The sequence below is a fragment of the Eretmochelys imbricata genome, chromosome 1 (assembly GCF_965152235.1).
Source record: "Eretmochelys imbricata isolate rEreImb1 chromosome 1, rEreImb1.hap1, whole genome shotgun sequence".
Lineage (NCBI taxonomy): Eukaryota > Metazoa > Chordata > Testudines > Cheloniidae > Eretmochelys > Eretmochelys imbricata.
In genome coordinates, this window is record NC_135572.1 from 151,349,010 (window position 1) to 151,372,038 (window position 23,029).

Below are 23,029 nucleotides of genomic sequence, written 5' to 3' on the forward strand. Positions count from 1 at the left end.
TTATTTTTTTTTAAATATACCTTGTCCTCAATTGCTCCTCTACTTACCCATTGTTAATTTCAGATGTGTATTAACATGTAAGCTATCCCGATCTGCTGTTCTAGCTTACCTTCTGCCCTGTGTTGGCCCATTCTCAATAATTAGCCAGGGTTGCTTCACTACCTGTTGTGCTTCTGCCTTCCTACTCCCCAAGTATCCTACTACACACACATACTTACTAGCTAAGGCCTTTTGCCGGGAGAAAAAAAATAAACCAAAGTGGTAGTCAATCACAAAAGCCCTCAACAATTGTCCAGAATCTAAAGTCTCTGGAGGCCACCATGTGACATGGGGTGGGCTGATTCCCATCCTTACACATTCTCATCTGCCCCCAGCACACACAGTCTGTGGCTCTAGGCACTTCTTTTGTTCTGCCTGGAGTAGATATCTCCATCTGAAGGGAGAGGGAATAAATTCTTAACCATAATCATGCAGGTTCCTGGAGCTGGGACCCTCCAACCTCTAAAATATTCTGAAATCCACAAAGACAATCTGAATCTAGAGACATCTGCATGGAGGGAAAACACCTCTGTGTTCCAGCCTAGATGTCCTCAATAGCATCACAGGTCTCGCAGGTGCTCCCTAGCCCCTGTCCAACTCCAAAGATAGTTGAAAGAAAAGCTGTGACCCTTCGGAACAAATGACAACGTCAGCATTAAATCCCAAAACTATTTCCCACCGATTTGCCAGGCAACATTGTTGCACAGGGCAGCTCTTCTCAGCCTCACTATATCCCTCCCTCCAACACATTTTGGGCCATGGCTCTTAAATACTAATAACCTAGGGTAAAGGAAACAGGTAAATTATCTTCCACAAGGTAGAGCTTTAATATAGTCATACTGATGTAGGTAAGTGTTAAGAGCAGAATTGTTGTAATAAACAAGCAAATTCACTTTAATCCCAGTGGTACACATTGGGATTCTTTCTCCCCCTGTCTCTCTGAAAAGAGAAAGCAAGGCTTTTATAAAAAAAGAAAAAGCTACAAATTTAATAACATATTAATTAAGCAATAAGTCATGATAGGCAGTATATTTCTGGGCAATTACTGCACAGTATTATGAGACTTGGAGTCAAAGGCCAAATGAGAAACCACCAGAGAAGTACAATAATCCCATTTCCCTAGAAATTAACTGCCTGGAGTGTTTTATAATGTTATGGTTGAAGGTGAGTTTAAAAAAAAATAAAAGAGACTAGTGCATTCATTTAGTGGGCATGTGTCAGTTTATTCACACACAGATCAAAAAGATCCATTTCTACTCAAGATTTCTGAACCTATTTTGCATTTTCTCAGTAAAAGCAAATGAGAAAGAAAACAGTTATATTACATGCATGCATAAAAGCGTGTCCCTATTCCTGCTAAATTGTAGCAGGCCAACTGTATTAATACATACAGCAGGGGGCAGCAAGATCCTTCCCCAGAGCTTTGTTTCAGCTCTAAATACCCTCCACATTCTGAGGGCCTATCTTTTCATATCCTTGAAAATGGCTTTTTTTAAATCCATCTAGCAGACTAGATGTATCTGTCAGTCTCTTCATTATGGGCTATCAGAGAGGCTTAATCTGTTGGCTCCAGCACAGATATGATTGACAGGATGAAGGGAAGTCATGCTTGGTGGATCTCAGGCGGAGGGAAATGTATCGTTTACTGGCCAAGCCGAAAAACACCAGAATGCATAATAGGATAGGATTTGGTATGGCAGTTATTACAGAATTCTTGGGGCCTATTTTTTTTTCAAAGGTCTTTCTTAAGGTCTCCGTGTATCTTTGCATAAACTGTTCCACTTTGGTGCTTTGAAAATCAAAGAAGAGCTTTAAAGTATATGACAACTGTTAAAATTAATAATTAAGAGTTAAACAATGAAATTAATTCCTCTCGTGGTGCAGGAGCAGAAACAAACACCTTTAAAATTTAATCCTATTTATTTTCATCCTTATGGCTTCAAGGGTTCATTCACCCTTATGAATTGGATTTTTCAATCTCAAATTTTAAAAAAGAACATTAAAATTTATCAGAATGGGCTTCAAGAAGAATAAAGGGGGACATGAAGCAACACAAAATAACCTCCTCAAAAAGCTGATTCTTTTGAGTTATCCCCTGCAGTCCCTCATGCAGCAGGTACTTCAGACAATATTTATTTGCATTGGATTTAGAAGCTGCAAGAATGTAAATGTAAAAATTATTAACATATTACAAAATTGGTATGCTAAATAGTATTAGGTATTTTTGGGATAAGACAAACTAAATGTCTCTGTATGACTACAGTGGACATCTACTGCATGAAAGTAAAGCTGTACGAATAAAATTTTAAACACAGTTCTGGAAGTGATTAATTTATTTACCTGCTGCAAAGAGCATGACCGCTAGTGGTCTGTAGAACCGCCTCCGAGACCCCACACAGATAGAGATCAAACCAATCAGGAAAGCTATGAGAATGATGGTAGCACCGCCCAAAAGCAAAGCGAGAGTCGCTATCTGCCAGTCTAGAAAGAGAAAGAAATAAAAACAATTGCAGCAAAACAACAAACACTTGCCCTACAGAGGAAAAGGAGAACTATAAAGGACAGGTACAGAACATATCAGGACCTGAGGAAACTCACAACCATTTTTTTTTTTAAATGAGTACACATCCTTCAGGAGTTTTTAAATGCTTCATATGATAGATGCAAGTTAAAAGGCAAATCCTGCAATCCTTTCTCAAGATTCAACTGGGGGTTTTGCCTGAGTAACAACTGCTGGAGTTGAGTCTTTGGCTTTCTCCAGTTTAGGGAGAAAGGACAAGGTTAGGTCAGGATTAGTTAACATGTGTTAGCTTAGTCCAATCTAAATCACAGCTTTCCCCTAATGTAGAATAAAGGTTAATATGAGGGTTGTCAATTAATGCGATTAACTAAAACAAAATCACAATTAAAAAAATAATCATAATTAATCGCAGTTTTAATCACATTGTTAAACAACAGAATACCAATTGAAATTTATTAATTTTGATGTTTTTCTACATTTTCAAATATATTGATTTCAGTTACAACACAGAATACAAAGTGTACAGTGCTCATTTTATATTATATTTATTACAAATATTGGCACTGTAAAGATGATAAAAGACACAATATTTTTCAATTCACCTCATACAAGTACTCTAGTGCAATCTCTTTATCGTGAAAGTGCAACTTACAAATGTAGATTTTTTTTGTTACATAAATGCACTCAAAAACAAAACAATGCAAAACTTTAGAGCCTACAAGTCCACTCAGTCCTACTTCTCGTTCAGCCAATCGCTAAGAAAAAGAAGTTTCTTTATATTTACGGGAGATAATGCTGCCCACTTCTTATTTACAATGTCACCAGAAAGTAAGAACAGGCATTTGCATGACACTTTTGTAGCTGTCATTGCAAGGTATTTATGTGCCAGATATGCTAAACATTCGTATGCCCCTTCATGCTTCGGACACCATTCCAGGGGACATGCTTTCATGCTGATGATGCTTGTTAAAAAAATAATGCATTAAATAAATTTGTGACTGAACTCCTTGGGGGAGAATTGTATGTCTCCAGCTCTATTTTACCCACATTCTGCCATATATTTCATGTTATAGCAGTCTCGGATGATGATTCAGCGCATGTTCATTTTAAGAACACTTTCACCGCAGATTTGACAAAACGCAAAGACGGTACCAATGTCTGATTTCTAAAGATAGCTACAGCACTTGACCCAAGGTTTAAGAATCTGAAGCCCAGTGATAATTCACAAACATCTCGGCAGTCTGGAATCATGCATTTCTGTACACTGCAAAATCCACCCCTGTGCGGAGGGCGAGGCAATCCTAATTTAAAGGTTTAATCTAAAATTGAGGGGGCCTTGTGCTGACCATCTGCAAAGAAGCAGATTTCAACCTTAGTCCCACTGCAACAATACAGATCAAGCAAGAGGATCATAGCAACGACTCCAGTCATTCAGAACTAGAAGAGAGATAATCACCAACACAAATCCCTACAATGAGTTAGTGGGACAGAAAGAGCTATGGAAACTTTGGCTCTCTCACTCCTTGGCACATCTAGTGCTGATATGTCAGTTGGAATAGAAAAGCAAAGTGTATGACTGGTACAAAGTTAATAAAGAACTGATTTAGGACCTCATTCTCAGCATGGATTTAGAGATCAAACTTTACCAGAATAAGATCAAATCAAGAAGAATAAATTGCCCAGAACCCTTAACTTTTTTTTTTAAAGGCAAGCAAGCAAAATATGTTCAAAATTAAGCACATTTGGGTTTCAACAATTAGTTAGAAGGACACCTACAGTATGAATGAAAGAAACTAAGAGTGTAAATACATATTACATAAAAACAATATATACATAGTACACAACTGATTCAAACCCATAAAGTAGACACTCTGCAATAACCTGAAGAGGGACTTACCACCTGCATGACTTAGCCCAGTAAATCACCAGTAAGTCATGTAGGAGTGGAGCATCTCTTCGCTAATGGGTCTTCGTCAGTGTAACTATATAGATGCGGTCACATTAGAGAAATCTGCAGCAATGAAGACAGGTTCTCAGTGACGGAGGTTCAGATATTGGACTGCCTATGGATCTGGGAACCAGGAACTCTTCAAGTCTCCTACCCTGACTCAGTATGCAGTTAAAGAAGTCATTTACTCTCTCTCTCTCTCTCTCTGTGTTTTACTATTAGTAAAATGGAAATACTGTCTTATCTACCTACAGGAGCGTTACAAGGACTGACTGATTAATGCTGATATGACAAAGAAAATTGTAAATTATAATTTTTGTTAAATGATTATTGTTACTGATGTATAAGACACTCTCCCAGTAACAGAGTACTGTACAAAACGAATATATAAACATAGTAACACCTACAGATATCAAATGGAGGAGCATCCCACCAGCATGGAACCACATCAGAGAAAACCCTACACTTAAAAATTGCACAGGTACAAAGACAAGACATGTAATTCCTCTAGCCCAGAAAGTAAAGCCCACCCAAGAGTGCAAGTATAAACCAAATTGCATACATATGGAGAAGCTAGGGAATGGAAATTTTAAATGCTTACAAATAATAAGAGATTACATGTTTGTGACGAAGCGGGACTGTTCTTAATGTTTCCTCTGAATATTGTGGGGGTGCCTCAGTTTCCTCTATGCAGTTCTTAAGTATCTAGGTGGTGGGATAAGGATGTATTTTCACTGCAGAGCCCTAGAGGACAGGTGTGTGCAGGGGTCTGGACACAGAGAATGGCCAACACCCTGTTTCCTGGCGACTGATGACCTGGCCCTTCCCCCCTTGCAAGATGAGAGCTAAAGGGTTGAAGACAAAGAGAACAGGTGACCTCCTGGCCCGGGAAAAGGACAAAGCCCAGAGGAAGAGGCACTGGAGAGAGTCAGTTTTGGGCTGGCTGGGGACATGGAGTGAAGCGCAGACGTGGTTGTCTGGCTCACTGCCCCCCCAAAATGGACCCAGCTGAGGGGTCCTGTTCTCTGCACCTACAAGTTCTGTTTTAGACCATGTTCCTGTCGTCTAATAAACCTTCCGTTTTACTGGCTGGCTGAGAGTCACGTCTGACTGCGAAGTTGGGGTGCAGAACCCTCTGGCTTCTCCAGGACCCCACCTGGGTGGACTCGCTGTGGGAAGCACACGGAGGGGCAGAGGATGCTCCGAGGTCAGACCCAAGAAGGTGGAAGTTGTGTGAGCTGTGTGTCCTGAAGACAGTCTGCTCACAGAAAGGAGACTTCCCCAGAGTCCTGCCTGGCTTCGTAGGGAGCAGTTCCAGAGCACTGCCCGGGGACTCCGTGACCATGTTATCTTCAGGATGATCAGAAGCCAGAATGTCTCCTTAAATAAAGATGTGTGACACTGGAGCTACAAGGTGATGAAAAAATTAAGAATGCTACTGCTTTCTAAAGGGATTGCAAATGGGTAATAGATGAGGCAGGAAGACCAATCAAGTGGTAACGATAGTCCTAGTCCAAGTCCAAGATGAGAACTTGGGCTAACATCTTAGCCACCAGTTCAGACACATTATGGATTTTGGAAAGGTTAAAAACAATGATACCACCATGTTTCATTACTGATGTGGGTGTAAGCAGACAAATCAATGTTGACAAATACCCATTTTCCAAACTAAGAGATTTGCACTAGTCAAGTGGAATGGACTTCCGGGACATGGGGACTGAGAATGTGGTGTTGACAATCAGCTCAGAACAGCAGAACTTCAATTTTGTCTATTCATTCCCAAATATTAATTGAGGGACAGTTATTTTAACTACAGGCAGAATTCTGGACTCAAATGTATTGGGGAGAGGTGGAGATTTCCAACAGGGACTGCCTCTTTTGTATCTTGGTTCACAAAGTCTCCACTCACAGGGCCATATAGTAACATCAGTTTTTAAGCAGAACTCCCCATTGGACTCAATAGGGAGTTCTGTTTAAAAACTGATGACACAATATGAAACACAGTCAAATGTTATGTAGTGCACAAAATAATTTTGGGTTGAGATTTGCATAGATGACCAAACGAGAGTGATGCATCAAAATCCCCTTAGAAAAAATCTCAATCCTCAAATTTTGAAGGCTATTGCAGCTAGTGACAAAGGAGAGCTTAAATGGGACTTAAGTGAACATGGGCCTTCAGAGCTCTCTGTACAGAGGGAAATTTCATCCTACATGCATAATAATATTTTTAAAAGGAATATGCAGACTGTTGGACCGCTTTTATACAGAAAAACAAAAATGGGAATAGATGCCTTTAAAAATGAGAGTTTTATGTAATAAATATATGTTCAGTTTTATAAGGAACTCTTTTTTTATACTACATGTATCTATGGAATTGCAGTGAAATAATTTATAATAAATGGTAACAAAGCAAGAACATCAGTTAACAGCAAGATTTCTTCTCTCTATATCACTAGTACTTAAGAGTTGATGTCACATGAATGCATTACCAGTACAAAATAAAATAGTATAAAATTGCTTCTTTTTAAGCTTAACTATTTCATACCATTTATATATATATATATATGAAATGATTAAGAGTGATGACTCCCTGTATTACACTACAAAGTCTATTTTAGAGACATGCAAAATTTGCTTCCTCAAAGACTTAAAACCCAATCATGCAAACAAGCACAGGAGTTACTTTATATATGTGAGTAGTTCCTTAAATTCAGTGTGATTGCTCACATGTATAAAGTGATGGATGTGACTGAAAGTTTGAAAATTGAGGCCTTACTGACCAGTATTAGTTGTATTGGTTCTGAAACATAATCCACGTACATTGTAATAATACAAAAAAAGAAAAGGAGTACTTGTGGCACCTTAGAGACTAACCAATTTATTTGAGCATGAGCTTTCGTGAGCTACAGCTCACTTCATCGGATGCATACCGTGGAAACTGCAGCAGACTTTATATATACACAGAGAATATGAAACAATACCTCCTCCCACCCCACTGTCCTGCTGGTAATAGCTTATCTAAAGTGATCATCAGGTTGGGCCATTTCCAGCACAAATCCAGGTTTGAGGATTTGTGCTGGAAATGGCCCAACCTGATGATCACTTTAGATAAGCTATTACCAGCAGGACAGTGGGGTGGGAGGAGGTATTGTTTCATATTCTCTGTGTATATATAAAGTCTGCTGCAGTTTCCACGGTATGCATCCGATGAAGTGAGCTGTAGCTCACGAAAGCTCATGCTCAAATAAATTGGTTAGTCTCTAAGGTGCCACAAGTACTCCTTTTCTTTTTGCGAATACAGACTAACACGGCTGTTACTCTGAAACCTGTAATAATACAGTACATCACAGCAAGATACACAACATTACACATCAACGAACAGAGCAAGACTTTGGTGACTACAACAAAGTTGTTAGAAATTGTGCTAGTTTTTTCATTATGCCTAAATGGTAGATATCTTATATAATTTGGGATTTAAAAGAATGTTCTCCTTAAATTTGAACCCAAATGTAGATACTTAGATTTTGAAAGAATAGCTTTTTAAAAACCTAAACCCACCTGAAATATTTCCAGGGTATTTTTAACACTTAAAAGAAAACAGTTATTTTCACTCATAAAGTGTTTGCAACCCAAATATTGCAACACCCAGAACCTGAAATTGTTCATGAACAAAAGTGAAACTGAATTAACTGATTTTCATTGGACAAGCTGAGAGAAATGAAAAGAGAAAAGTAAATTAGGTTTTAAAATTCTTTCAGTTTTGAAAATCTAAGTTGTTGTTAGTAACAAGTACAGAATTATTACATTAAATGTGTCCTTTAATTCCCACCTGCTTGATCACAATTAACATACCTAGTATATAATTATACATTCCTCATGAAATGCCTCTGGGATAGATATACTAAGCAGGGGGACTACAACTCCCATCAGCCCTCTTCCCACTGCATATCTCCTTTCCCCTGGCCAGGGAATGGGAATGGTGCTGAACCAGGAAACGGCTGGACTCTGTTTGGAAGTGGCAGCTACATGGCCACTGAGGTCAGGGAAGCTGAAGCAGAAGTTGCATGGCTAGCCAGAAGCTGCACAGAAGCTAGATGCAGAGAGGAATCCCCAGGGACTGTACACAGAGCCACCTGTGTCCAGGCTGGGATGCTGGACGATAAAGCCAGGTGTAGGTCTGCATGGTACTTATGGGGGAGAAGCAACAGCTGGGCAGAGAACCAGTCCAGAGAGGCCCCCATAAGATACAGTAACTGAGCCTGGCCTAAAACCCTGCAAGCTTCTATGCGCTCAAATAAAGACTGGACTGGAAAGGGCACCTCAGGCACTAGGCATGAGGAGCCCTGTCTCTCGATTTGACTGCCCCAGAGGCCCAAACAGGAACTTCCATTGCTCACTAGAACTGTAATTGTTTAAGGGCTTGTCTACACTACTGCTTAAGGCGATGTAACTTATGTCACTCAGGGGGGTGAAAAGCTACCCTCTGAGCGATGCAAGTTACATCACCCTAAGCACTGTCCACACCAGCGCTAAATGGGCAGGAGACACTCTCTCACCGACATAACTTCCTCCTCTGGTTGAGGTGGAGTAATTATGCTGACAGGAGAGCGCTCTCCTGTTGACATATCACATCTTCAGCAGAAGCAGTGCTGATGCACCAATGTAGCACAGTAGCTTAGACTAGCCCCCAGGCTGTGTTCCTCAGCTATCTGCAACCCCTCCCTTTCCTGCCAGTCCTAGTACTTACTGGGACCCGCCACTGCTAGCACCTGCAAAGCCTAACTACTGAAGCACCAACAGAGCTTGCCCCCAAGTTGTGGTGCACTTGCACGCTGCGTTTGGTGTACTGAGCAGCCCCAATAATTACACTTCTTTCAATGCACAGCTACCCATGTATTTGAAAATCTAGCTGTAGATTTGTGCCCTTAAGGGGACACACTATACATGCCATAGGAAACAATCACCCCTACGCTGATCCTGGTGGGTGTTTTCATAACAAAGATTTAGTAATAATTTTATTATTTTAGGGGTATCACAAAATTTGCAAAGTATATATGATTTTTAACCGGAACAATTTCATACATATTTTCATTATCCAGAATGTGCCATACAAAACAGAAAATGAGCCTTTAACATATAAATGCTCTTCTCAATTAAATAAAATAAAAATAAGTAGTCCTGGCCCCTTTTACATTAGTCACTTACGTGCAACTCATATTTAAGTCTTTGCCTTTTCCTAGCTGAGCATAGCTTCAGTTTCATATCTATTTAGAAATTCTGCCAGTTTCTAAGCTATTTATAAGCACGGTGTTAATTCGACCTTGAAAAGTATCACTCTCTACCCTGCTACCCAGTAAAGTGAAGTGAACCTAAGCAGTCAGTTTAAGTTCTTCATTCTTAATTAAAAATAGCTTTATCTGCTCAATTTCTTTGCCAAAATAATACTTCAGTTTTAGGATAATATCAGCAGAAGTCATAAAAGAAGGATAAAATGTCTCAAATTGCCGAGAATAAAAAAATGTATTTCCTTTTAATAAAGAGGTCATTCATTGTAAATATGAGAAAGAGCCATGCAAATGTTGTGTGTTTCAGTTCTTCAATGTTTTGGGGAATTCCTGCAAAAGAAAATCTTTTTCTATCCACAGAACTCTGAATTGAATGTGGTTGTGAAAATACATAATATACTGAATGTTAACATACAGTAGCTCTTTCATATACTGTAAATAAACTTAGTTAATCTCTTTTGGAAAATAGGATGAAGCCAAGGATGGGTCCTTTGATTTGTACAAAAGTTCTCCATTGAGCCCTCTGCTTGTAAGGAATGAAATAAGAGAAATTATTTGTGTCATTGTGACAGTGTTAATGAAACATTGGAAGAATTTCTTTCTTCCAATGCTGAACAAGAAGAAACTTTATTAGAATAAGGAAAATAGTATTTTCTCAACACTATTCTCTCAGCTTCTCAGTAGAACTTATACCTAGGACACATCCCAGCCTCCTCCTGTTTAGCATCCTGCTACAGATTTAAAGTAACAGTACACATCCTCAGAGTTTGTAATACAGAATTTAGATCAAAGAATGATGAACCTGAAAAAATGTGCTAAATGAAATGAAGAAAAACTATTGACACTCCTACACCAGATGCAAAAGAAATTAAGTATAGCCCACTGAGTGTGAGAGCAAGTAACCAATAAAGCAAATAAGATGAGACATTTCTAATTACTTTAAAATGTCAAGTGATTTGTGCAGTTATAAATAGCTATATACCTCTCCTTTTGCTACATTTACAAACCTCCAAAAACAAATTAACCATAAAGAAACAAATCATCATTAAAGCAAAACAAAGTAGAGTATCCTTTCTAAAAAGTTATCTGACCAGCAAACTTGTCATCTCTTTTCTTAAGATTATCCATATGCAAAGACTAACATGCTAGGCCTGATTCTCTTCTCATACCCAAATAAATTAGGAGTAACTCCATTGAAGTCAGTGGAGTTATTGGTGGAAAAGAAATATCATGACCACCACAAAGCTCTTGTGATGAAATTACTCCACCCACATAGACACCAAGTATCTGGGCTCTGCATGAGTGGCACACAGTACATGCAAAGAATTTCTTGGAAAGGTTATTTGGACCCTCTGCAGGCAGAGTGCAGGGCTGTTAGCGACGTGAAATCCACTTCCATCCTTTCCATCCCTACCAAGCCAGGGCCAGGCCATGGGTCTGCTATGCAGTCCATCTCCCCAGCTATGAGCACAGAATACTGGGGTCATCAAGATCAAAATAAAGATGGATCTGCAGCATCTCTCCTTATGGCTCTCGTCATACAGATCCTTTGCACATCTTGCAGAGGTTCACAGACACCCCCGTGAAGTCACTCCATCAGCAAACCTCCATAGCAGTCCCTTACACAAGCACTCCATACTACTATAGGTGACTTTTCTGTGCTATTTACTTGCTTATATTGTTCCCATCATCATGCATCACTGGTGCTGCCCCTTTTGATCTTTGTATGTTGTAACAGATTCTTAGGCACTTGGGAATATTTTACCTAAGGCCAATCCTGCCTACATGAAGCCATTGTCTGTGAACCTGCACTATTGTGGCTGTATAAACAGTTTTCTTAGGGTTGAATACAAATACTTTGTTGAGTCATTGCTCTGTTTGTGACATGAAACTGAATTTTGGCACTCAGTACAGCTATCTAAGTCTACAAATGCACTGAAAGCAGCCATTCATGGGAAAAGACAGAAGTATTTTTACAAACCAAATATCCAATACCACCAAGTTCTGCTGCTATCTTAGAACAAGAAAACTTGGAGGCAATAACTATTTTATTAAATATCAAACTCCAAATAAGGCATATTAAAATAAAATATATTTATTAATTAATTCAACAAAATGGCCCAGAATATATTTTTGTACTTAAGATTCACAGCTAAGGGGTGGAGAGTTATCATTTTCATAGAATCATAGAACTGAAAGAGACCTCGAGAGATCATCTAGTCCAGTCCCCCGCACTCAAGGCAGGACTAAGTATTTTATACACAAAGATCCAAATATTACTTGTTTTACCCACGTAAAATGCCAGTTAATGCCCCCATTCTACAAACGACTGTTGTGATAGTTGGGCCTACAAATTTAGCCGAATTGTGAGCTGAACTGTAAAAGATAAAAGTTCATAAAATGTCAACAATAATCTATAATAAATTTTGATGGGAATAGTTGTGGAAGGGAGAAAACAAGTGAATTAATCCAAACAAAAAGATCTACTGATATAATTCAAGACTTTTAAAATCATAGTAAACAAGAAAATAAGAACTAAAATCTTAGTAAATGAGAAAAGTGTGAAACCAGAAATCAGTGAACCAAAATTGTTATATCAGAGACTAGGTCTAATTGGTGGAAAAAATAATGAGGAGATAGGCTATTCTATCCATCACTCCTTCTGTGGGTCCTTAAACAAAGATTTGATAGCTGGGGTGATTTGATAGCTGCTTTCAACTACCTGAGAGGTAGTTCCAGAGAGGATGGTTCTAGACTATTCTCAGTGGTGGAAGAGGACAGGGCAAGGAGTAATGGTCTCAAGTTGCAGTGGGGGAGGTTTAGGTTGGATATTAGGAAAAACTTTTTCACTAGGAGGGTGGTGAAACACTGGAATGTGTTGCCTAGGGAGGTGGTGGAATCTCCTTAGAAGTTTTTAAGGTCAGGCTTGATAAAGCCCTGGCTGGGATGATTTAAATGGGTATGGGTCCTGCTTTTGAGCAGGGGGTTGGACTAGATGACCTCCTGAGGTCCCTTCCAACCCTGATATTCTATGATTCTATGGAAGAGACTTTGGTGGGAAAATATGGAAAAACAGAGGGAGGCTACTGGAGTGATCTTCACTGTCATCCCCACCATTTGCTGTGATCCCAGACCTTCTGTATCCTAATTCTGAGAGATCTCCCAACCAGATCGGACCAGAAAGAGGGACCCAAATGGCATTGCCACCTCTGCCGGCTCCAGCTTAATCCCAACCACCACCTGGGATGAAATGGGATCGACTGTAAGAGCAGCAGCAGCTTCATGCCTTCGTAACTAACTTCTTCTCTCACAGTGGTTCTCAACCCATTTACCATTGTGGGTTGCAAACGCAGCTCTTTGTGTGTTATCTGAGCCGCATCCACACAATATAGATACTACACGCCCTGAGGATGTCACATAGGCTGCAGCTGTGTGCTGACTGGGCGGCAAGTGACCTGCAGGCCGTAGGTTGAGATCCACTGCAGGAGGACAGTTATTACTATCTTGAACTAGGATAGCCAACTTTGTAATATTTAAAAACCGGACACTCCAGCAGGAGTGGTGGAACCTCCCCTGACCCGTCTCTTCCCTCGAGTCCCCACTCCAGCCCTGCCCCCGTTCACTCCTCTTTTCCCTTCCCCCTGTAGCTCACTGCTCTTCCCCTCTCTCCCCCACCTCCTCCCGGGTTGGGAAGAACTTGCCTCCCTGCCTCCCACACCTGCAGTAAGCTGACTTGGGCGTCCGGTCAATAGATCTGACCGGACACTATCAGGTCCCACTTTCAACAAGACTTTCCAGTCGAAAACCAGGCACTAGGCCACCCAATCTTTAACACCATCAGAAAGACTGTCAAACTAGGGGGTTTTTCCTTGCAAGATTCTCTCCAGCTAAAGGGAAAGAGAATAAGGAATGATGTTAAAATAAAGGTCTTATTTTACATTCCAAATGCTTTAATGGGTTTTCCTTATTCATTCCTGTATCTTTAGTAAAACTTTTAAAAGAATTTTAATGGTTTGTTTGCCACAATGCCAAGGTCTCTGCATGCCAAACCCTGGACCATATTTAATGTTTGACAGTGACTGGGTTACATTAACACTTTTTGCCCATTTATTCCATCTAAATTAATACAACACTGCCCCACATAGGCAGCACCCTGTGTTTATCCGAAATGGCACTGTAATCAGTGGGGGTCTGTGCAAAGATCCATTTGCACAAAGCAGCTTGCAGGACCAGGGCCTAAGACAAGAGGAGTTTCACATAACACAAACAGAATTTGCAGTACAATTTTCAAGAGCACCTAGATGACTTAGGAGCCTAAGTCCCACTGATTTTCAATTAGACTTAGGATATGTCTACACTGCAGTCAATGGGTGTGATTGCTGCTTGTTAGGGCAGAAGGATAGCTCAGTGGTTTGAGCATTGGCCTGCTAAACCCAGGGTTGTGAGTTCAATCCTTAAGGGGGCCATTTAGGGATGTGGGGCAAAAATTGGGGATTGTGCCTGCTTTGAGCAGGGGGTTGGACTAGATGACCTCCTGAGGTCCCTTCCAACCCTGATATTCTATGATAAGGTGCTGTGCTGTATGTATCCAGCTAGCTCTAATCATTTACCCTTAGTCTTCATAGAAGAAAGATCAAATCTATCCCAAAGATATTAGCATCTAGTAGTCTGTAAATAATACAGGTTTGCATGTTAAAAAAAAAAAGGGAGGGGGGGCACCAGGATGCATAAGTTTACAGATGTATGAACAACTTGAGATGTATCATGCACTTGATCATTTGGCCATTGATGTATTGCTTCCAAGCAAAGTAAAACTTAATTTTTATTTAATAAAAAAATCCCCCAAAACAATTGGATACAAAGTTTCCTTTTCAAGCCAGCTGCTCTCGCTTTTCCAACCCCACTGAACACAAGCTTCTAAGACCTTGTGGGACTATTCTTTAAGTGATGAGGAAGAAAGTGTTTTCATCAGATGAAAGAAGATATACTTGATGTGAAATGCTTAACACTTTTTTTAAAAGGTGCTATACATCAGACTTTACTTTAGCCAACCAATCTTCAGACTACAAGACAAGCACAGTATTACAGGAAATCATGTAATCTATAATTTATTCACCGTGTAATGTATGCCTGGGAATTTTCTGCACCAGATACATGACCTTGTGCTGAGATTCTTATAGAATGTTTACGGTGTTAAAAATAATTGCTGGGCATTCATTCCAATAACTACAGAAAGCTAGAAACCGTAGAATTACATGTGGCTAGTGCAGAGAAAAGGAGGGAGACAAAGACTGAAGACTACTTTTCAAGGTAAAAAGAATCTAATCTCTCCTTTTCTGAGCTCCTATATACACACCACTGCATTTGGCTTGTAATATTTCAACAACTAGAAATGGGGGCGGGGAAGATGAGAGAAATACACTTCACATTGCAGTATGAATGTCATTATTTGCCAGAATTATCATTATTTACCAGAATTACCAGAGTGCTTAAAGCGAACGGGCAATTTTTTTCCTAACATTTGTAAAACTCATTCCAATGTACCCCGTGGAAAAACTATTAGCACTTCAAAATCACGCAAAGAGCATTTTCCATCAAAATGATGGTCTTTATATTACTAATCTGGAGCAAGCAAAAAATGAATGTAGCAATACAACCTGACAGACCCTACTCGCTCCTACTTGTTAGATTGGATCCTATGTGATCATCTTTGGCCAACGTTACAGTCCACTTGGTTCTAAATATAAGTCTCATCAAATATTTAACCACTTCTATTATCACTAGCTTTAAGAGCATAAGAGCATCTGGAACCAGATTTTTTTTTTCTTTCAAATAAGCACACTTTAATAGAAGAATAAGCATTATGATTGTAAAAGTGATAATGCACAAAAGCAGTGGCAGTAATTTGAAGTAGGTTAGGAGAAACTTTATTGAAAATATTTTTCTTGCTTTAAAAAACACTGTTGGGTGTCTTTCTTTATTTGAACACATGCACACACACCCCATGTGTGTTTGCTTAGTGAGAGTATTGCTGGGTTCCATGTATATGCTTCTCACTTAGGTGACCGGAGAACGTTTGCTTATGTCACACCAAAAGGCCTGAAACAGTGTGTTTCATGGTATGCTGTAGTGGGAACATGTGTAGCCTAGAAGAATGAGCATCGGATCTGCTGTGAAAAGGTCCTGAGCTCTAATCCTGGTTCTGTTAGCCAGATCTCGGTCTTGGACAAGTCACTTTGTCAGTTTTCCTACCCATAAAACAGGGAACATATTTACATCATGGGGCTGTTGGGATGATTAATTAGTTAGTGATTCTAAGGCACTTCAAATATGTTTCAAGCACTATATAAATACTAATTATTAATTATTATTATTATTAACAGAACTTCATTGGTGGCAGGTTTGAAGTAAGTATTTTACTTTTGTGCTGAGTCCACGTAAACTGCCAATTTAAAAGAGGTGATCTTGTTGAAGGATGGATTAAATAACCCAACAGGCCCCTTAGCTCCAACCTGATCTATTGAATTACTATATGAGGATTAATGTTTCTCTGCCACTGACAGAAAAGAATGCTAAAAATATTTGTATCCTTATAGGTCAGTATTATTCCTTTGAGGGGTGGGGAAAATGTGTATGTTCTGGAATTATGGAAATCTAAAGAAAAATCACTAAAAATCAATTTTCTCTCAAGGCAGAAAAGAGAAATTGTGTTTTATTTACTTTGGCATATAACTTTTTTTGGATGTACAAAAGTTTTCATGTTAGCAATGGGACTGAGTATTAATTTTCCATTCCTGTTTAACTACCTTTTTTTTTAGACTTAATAAAATTACATTTGTTCTGCTTATGCTACTTTATAGCAAGCCAGAAGAGGATACTGAAGTGACTACCCATCTTGCTGCAAATATGTGTCAATACCTACTCACTTAACGCAAAGATCCATAGCTTCCAAGGACAAAGTCACTTTTGAGCTAGCAACTTTGCTTTGAAACAATTGATCAGGTTCAAAATAAGCATGCATGTGTCATCCAAGACTATTGACCATGTTAGTTCAGAAATTTTCACCTAGTGTATAATTTAGGTTAAACTCATGCAAGTGATCTGACACCAAACAAGGTCAGTTCTACTTTATTTTTTTAAGAACAGCTTACTACATTAGAATAGGATTTTAAGCATACATCTACAGTTAAATAATTTTTAATATACACTATGTTCCAAGTTGATCTTATCTTCAATGACTTCTGAATACTAAATTTAAAGATCTATAAAGACCTTGTTGTATTTATTCCCTTGGGGTTGTTTTGTCTTTTAAACCTTCATGGAAAGTTGTAAAGAGTATAATTTTCTTAAAGGAAATTAAATGTGGCAAATATGTGTATTTAGGTGGTTTACTAAAAAGAATATATATGTGCCCTATAAACCAGAAAGGCTTTACACTTGTTAACTATATTCATAAAGAGTTTTATGTGCATTATTGATGCAATAAGCCATAATGCTCCCCAATGAGCCATTTTGGTCTATGAAATACATGTGTCTATATTTAAACCAAAATACACAATGTTTACCTGCTATAAATGGTTCCTTCAGAACTGATCTATTTATCAGTTCATATTTATGTATTTTTGATTTGACAGACTATATTGGCTAAGGTCTATTGTTAAAAAAAAAACCAAAAAACCCAAGTATCTCATGGTTCTGCAGAACAAGCTATTTAGACATACCATACCATTTTTATATAAGATGCATTTAATTATATAGAAAAGTCATGAAAAATTAAGTGTGCATGGTCAATAACCCCTATTTAAACATGGACTTCTTTTGCCTTAAACACATTACAATTTAAGAAGAGCCTAACCCACATCAGAATAATAATCTGCAAGAGTCTGTTTAAAAATAAAGCCAAAGAAAGCATCCAAATCCTGTAAATCCTTGGTGTTAGTCCCACATATTTAAAAATCAGAAGGATGAATTTTAAAAAAAAATTACAGGCATATTTGCACATAGGCAAAACTCTGCATGTTAAGTTTTTGCCCCAGACAAAATTTGTATTCCAGCACAACTCCTAAAATACTAAATTGGCATAACCAACTCTTGCAATTGTATTGCAAGTCTTGTGATACTTTGTGACTTTTCCTTAAAGCCCCAGCTTCTGGAGATGTGTGATTAGGTAAGAATATCAACTTTCATTTGAAAACTAAATTAAGGTTCTAGCCCTCAGGGTTGCTGAGAAAAAATTGAAAACATCATCCAAGTGAACCCTAAAGACTCCAAAGCCAGGAGGCAAATACAAAGAACCCTAAAATGTATTTACACTTTGTAAAAATCTCATACTTTTTAAGCCAATCTCGTGATTTTGTTGGCCTGACTCATGATTTTTGAGCACATAGGGCTGGCAATACTAGGAAGTATTCACAAAGCTCTAAGTATAACAATGCTAAGAAAGACATGGGGTGCTTGGTTAAAATTATTTTTAAAAAAATCCTCAAGAACAGATGTATACTGTATGCCAAGTGATGGAAGCACTGGCATGGATGAAAACAGGCAAAAGGGATTATTTTCAGCTACAGCCCATGCAATCACTCTCAGTAAATTCCTTGCTATAAACACAACAAAGTTGCTCTTTTGATAGCAGTTGGGAACCCTAAGTCTAGTTATGACAAAAGTTTCCAAACTCTACTGCTTAATATTCTTCGTGTAGTAAGAAATTGCATTTCAAATATTAAGCAAGAACACATGATGTCATGGAATATGGGTCTGATCTAACTCTCACTGAATTCAGCAGGAGCCTTTCCATTGACTTTAATGAGTTGTATCTGGCTCTAAAGAGAAGCGGGGCAGAAAGAACAGCTCAGTTTCTCATATTTCAGGTTCCCTTTGAGAATAGGATCATGTGCCAAACATGAGGAAAGTAAAGGTCTTGTTCTAGTCACCTCAAATAAAACAATCATTCACTTCTTCCCCAGTAGCTTGTGAAACCTGGCTCTCCTTAAAGGAAAATGAGCAAAGCTGTTTCAAAGAACTGGAATAGAATCGAACAGTCAAGAATTTTTGCAAGGGGTGGAGAAAGGGTCAGGCGAGGGCAGCAGATCTGTCCTAATTTTTAACATGCACTGTCCAGCAAGACTGCATTTGACATCCTAACCCATCCCCCTTTCTCCACCCACCTGCCTCCCTCTGTCTTCCATAAAAATAGAAAAGGTAGATGACTGACAAAGCAATTAGAGACAGATTAACAACCCTCAAATGCTGCTTTGCACTGTCCAGCTTCTTTTAATTCTCCACATTCTTTTGTGCGGAAGGGGCAAACACACAGTGAAAGAAAAGGGGGGAGATAAAGCCATCTGAAAAGTCTTTATGCAATCAAGGGGATATTATTTCAAGAGACAGAGAAGGGGCAAAGGATTCACGTTGCTAAGGAGACACTTCGAAGCTGACATTCCTACATAAATTTACATTTATACTGAAGAAAGAAAAGAAAGCTGTCCTCCAAAGTTTGTTTAAATTCCCTGGTAACTGAACCAAGATGACATTTTTTAGAGTAATTTTTGCATTACACAGTCTAAAACAAATAACACTAAACCCCACCAAATGTTACCCCAGACACTGACAATGAATAAAATAATTTAAGACAACCAACGAGGGGAATTCGGTAATATTGTTTTCAAGCAGAGCTTAGATTGGTTCTGAGAACTACAAAAAGATTTCAGAGAAACCAGGAAAAGAAGAAATCCATGCATTAAAAACATACAGTGCAAAACCAGGCAAACAGATAATGATTTCTTCCCTGCATGGTTACCAAAAATCTGAGGGCAAAGACTGACCCAAATGGATGCTTTTGCAGTTTTTTCTGTGCAGGTTTTGATTTAACTTGTAAATGTTTCCATTGGGACTCCAGAAGTTTTTGCAATGAAGCCTAGAAAAACCCGTAAGAGAGCAGATTTTTTTAAATGAGTGAAATCTAAGAGGCAGCTTGTTTGTTTCATTCACAGACTGTTTCTGAGTATCCCAAGCAGTTTTTAAGTAGGAAAGGTGTCCCCTTCCCCCCCCCATCCATGAACAAAAAGTTGAAGAAACACCAAGAAACCAAAATGAGAGAAGTGATAATAGGGCGAAAGGAGTATGAAAGGAGACAAAAGGCAGGGGTGAAAGTAAAATAAAAGACTTGCAGGTATGGGGGCCTGGCTCCGGGCGGAAGGGGTGGGGCTGGGGGTCAGCCTCCCCCAGACAGCCCTTCTACACTGCCCGGTCCCCGCCAGTCCAGCTCTGGCGGTGATTTAAAGGGCGGAGCCCCAGGCCCTTTTAAAACCCAGCCCCAGGGCAGCTCTCCACTTTGCCCCCCCCCACGTTGGTGGCCCTTGGGGGGCAAAAGGGGCAGTGACAGCGCATTAACGTTGCTGCCCCTTTTACCCCTCTCCTGTCTGCGGCCCTGCAGGTAGGTAGCTTTCCTGGAAAAGGTTTCAGAGTGGTAGCCATGTTAGTCTGTATCAGCAAAAAGAACGAGGAGTATTTGTGGCACCTTAGAGAACAACAAATGTATTTGGGCATAAGCTTTCATGCGCTAAAACCCACTTCATCGGATGCATGCAGTGGAAAATACAGTAGGAAGATATATAGCTATAAACAGATAGATAGATAGATATACACACCGGGAAATGAAAAAATGGGTGTTGCCATACACACAATAAGAGAGTGATCACCTTAATTGATCACTCTCCTTACAGTGTGTATGGCAACACCCATTTTTTCATGTTCTGTGTGTGTGTATATCTATCTATCTATCTGTTTATAGCTATATATCTTCCTACTGTATTTTCCACTGCATGCATCCGATGAAGTGGGTTTTAGCCCATGAAAGGTTATGCTCAAATAAATTTGTTAGTCTCTAAGGTGCCACAAGTACTCCTCATTCTTTTTCCTGGAAAAGACATACACTTTCTAAGAAGGGAAGCACATAACCAGGGGGGAAGAGAGGAGCAAAGGGATGACAGAATCCAGATGGTGTCTGCTCAGGACAAAGTAAAAAAAAAAAAAAAAAAAAAAAAGCAAAACTATTTCTTGTAGGCTGATCTAGGGTGATCAGATGTCCTGATTTTATTGGGACAGTCCCAATATTTGGGGCTTTTTTCTTATATAGATGCCTATTACCCCCCACCCCCAGCCCGGTTTTACACACTTGCTATCTGGTCACCCTAGGCTGATCTGCAGATCACTGGGCTGGAAGCCCCAACTTTACAGGCAGATCCTGCTGGTCACTTTGGAGGGGAGAAGTGATATAACCCTTGTTCTCCAAGAATTGCTCCTTCTTTGGTGAACAACCACCACCGGTCAAAAACCAGAACTAACCAAAACTCAGGACCTTTTGGCATAACAAAGACAAATGCAGCCACCTAGCTGATTTACAGAAACTACCCATTCTTAATCCGCTCCTGCCTCCCTGACCACAAAATAGAGAAAGGGCATGAGTGGTACATGGAGCTCTCTGCACATATGCATTATTCACAGATATCACTTTCTATCCATTTGGAACTAGCGAGATGGATGGGGAGGAGGAGAGGTGCAGGAGGGGATGCAGTATGGCCGAGTGGAACCTGGGAGGCAGCGCTAAAGGAGAAGACAAGGGAGACTGGGACGCATCTCTAGAGGGAGGAGAGGGCTGGGACTGGGAGGCAGCACGGAGGAGGCCAGGCAGCAGAGAGGGAGACTGGGATGCAGCCTGGCTGTGGAGGGGGACTGGGATTCGGAGACAATGGTGGCAGATAGGCAGGCAGAGGAGGATAGAGTGCAGGGTGGAAGGACTGGGGTTGCAATGTGGTGCTAGGTCGGAGTGGCGGAGTGGAATGGCTAGGAGGTATGGGTGGATATTCTGGACGGCTGCAGGGTGGGGTGCTGGATACGGGTCGATGGAGGGTGGGATGGCGAGGTCGGAGTGACTTGGGGTAGAGGTGCTGGCTGGGTACGGGGGGGCACGGGCGGCTGAAGGGGGGATCGTGACGGGGAGCTGCCGGGGAGCGGGAAGGCAGGGACGCTGTAGCTCACCGCTGTGCAGGGTGGACTCGCAGAGCCAGCTGTCCAAGTTGCCGGGCTTGCGGCAGGACTCCCACAGGGACAGGTAATACTGGTGGTCGGCCGTGACCCAGGCCGGGCTCAGCACGGCTCCCAGATCCAGGCACAGCGACAGGAAGATGCACATCAGCCCCACCAGCTTGAGCGGGGTCAGCACCGACACGCGCACCTCCTCCATGCCGCTGCCGGCTGAAGCCATGGGGGCCGGGGCAGAGCCGCCGCCGCCGCCCGCTACACCGGCCCGGCAAGAGGGGGAGCCGCGCTGGTGAACTGCAGCCCGCGGCGGGGAGCGGGGCCGGGCGGGAGGCTGGACCCCTGCCCCGAGCCCTCCCCGGTCACCACGCGCAGCAGCGGCCGCGGCAGCAGCAGCTCCCGCCAGTCCCCCGGCTCTCTGAGCGCGCCCAGCCCCGCTCCCCGGCTCTGCCCAGCTCACTCCTCCCCTCCCCTCCCCTCCCCTCGTCTCGGGAAGGCGGGGGGGCGGCGGGGGAGCTTGCACCGGAGCCCCCCTCCGAGCCACGCACGTCACGCCCAGGGCTTCCTCCAGGGAGCGGGGGAAGGAAAGGCGGCGAGCCGCTTGGCCCTGCCCTGCTCTCCGGCACACGCTGATCTCCCCAGCCAATTGTGGGGAGAGTCGCCCCAGCCTGTTTGCCTGGCTCCTGCGAGGTGGTGGTGGTGGTGGGGAAAGGGGCGGCCGTGCAGGGATGTTAACGCAGATTAACTCCCCCCCCCCCGCCTCCGTGGGCTCCTGCGCCTGGTTCGCTACGATCCTCTCCCCCCGATAAAGTTTTTGGGAACTTTTAGCTCTTCTCCCCTTCCCCACCCTGGGCAGCCTCCCTGCTCACCCCTCGCTCCCACTCTGCGTCCCCTGCTCCCTTTCTTCTCGGCTGTGCCTGGCAGCCCCTAGAGATCTGCTCCCGGGGGCGATTTGAACCTGAGCAGTTTGGAAATCCATTCGCACCGTTTCCAAATCAATCCCGTCTTCCAATTTACGCCACCTAGGGGTTTTCTTTCTCTCTTTTTAATTTGGTCGGATTCATTTGTTTAACAAGCTGTTCAGACACAAAACAAAACCCTTTCGAGACCATTAAATTCACAAGGTTTCTCTGGGGAAAGTTGCCAGCCCCGCTGAGAGACCGTGCAAATAAGAAAGTACAGCTCCGTGCAGACGAGATC

At 41.2% G+C, this 23,029-nt stretch overlaps 1 protein-coding gene across 1 annotated transcript in view; it reads right to left on the minus strand.

Annotated features, from left to right (window-relative positions):
- TMEM47 (transmembrane protein 47) overlaps window positions 1–22,055 on the minus strand; it is a 34,234-nt gene extending 12,179 nt beyond the window's left edge. The window contains exons 1-2 of the mRNA XM_077807213.1: window positions 21,830–22,055; window positions 2,380–2,520 (exon numbers count right to left, since the gene is read on the minus strand). Of these exons, the coding sequence (XP_077663339.1) occupies window positions 2,380–2,520; window positions 21,830–22,055 (367 nt within the window). The remainder of the gene's footprint in view (window positions 1–2,379; window positions 2,521–21,829) is intronic.
- Window positions 22,056–23,029: the final 974 nt, after the last annotated feature.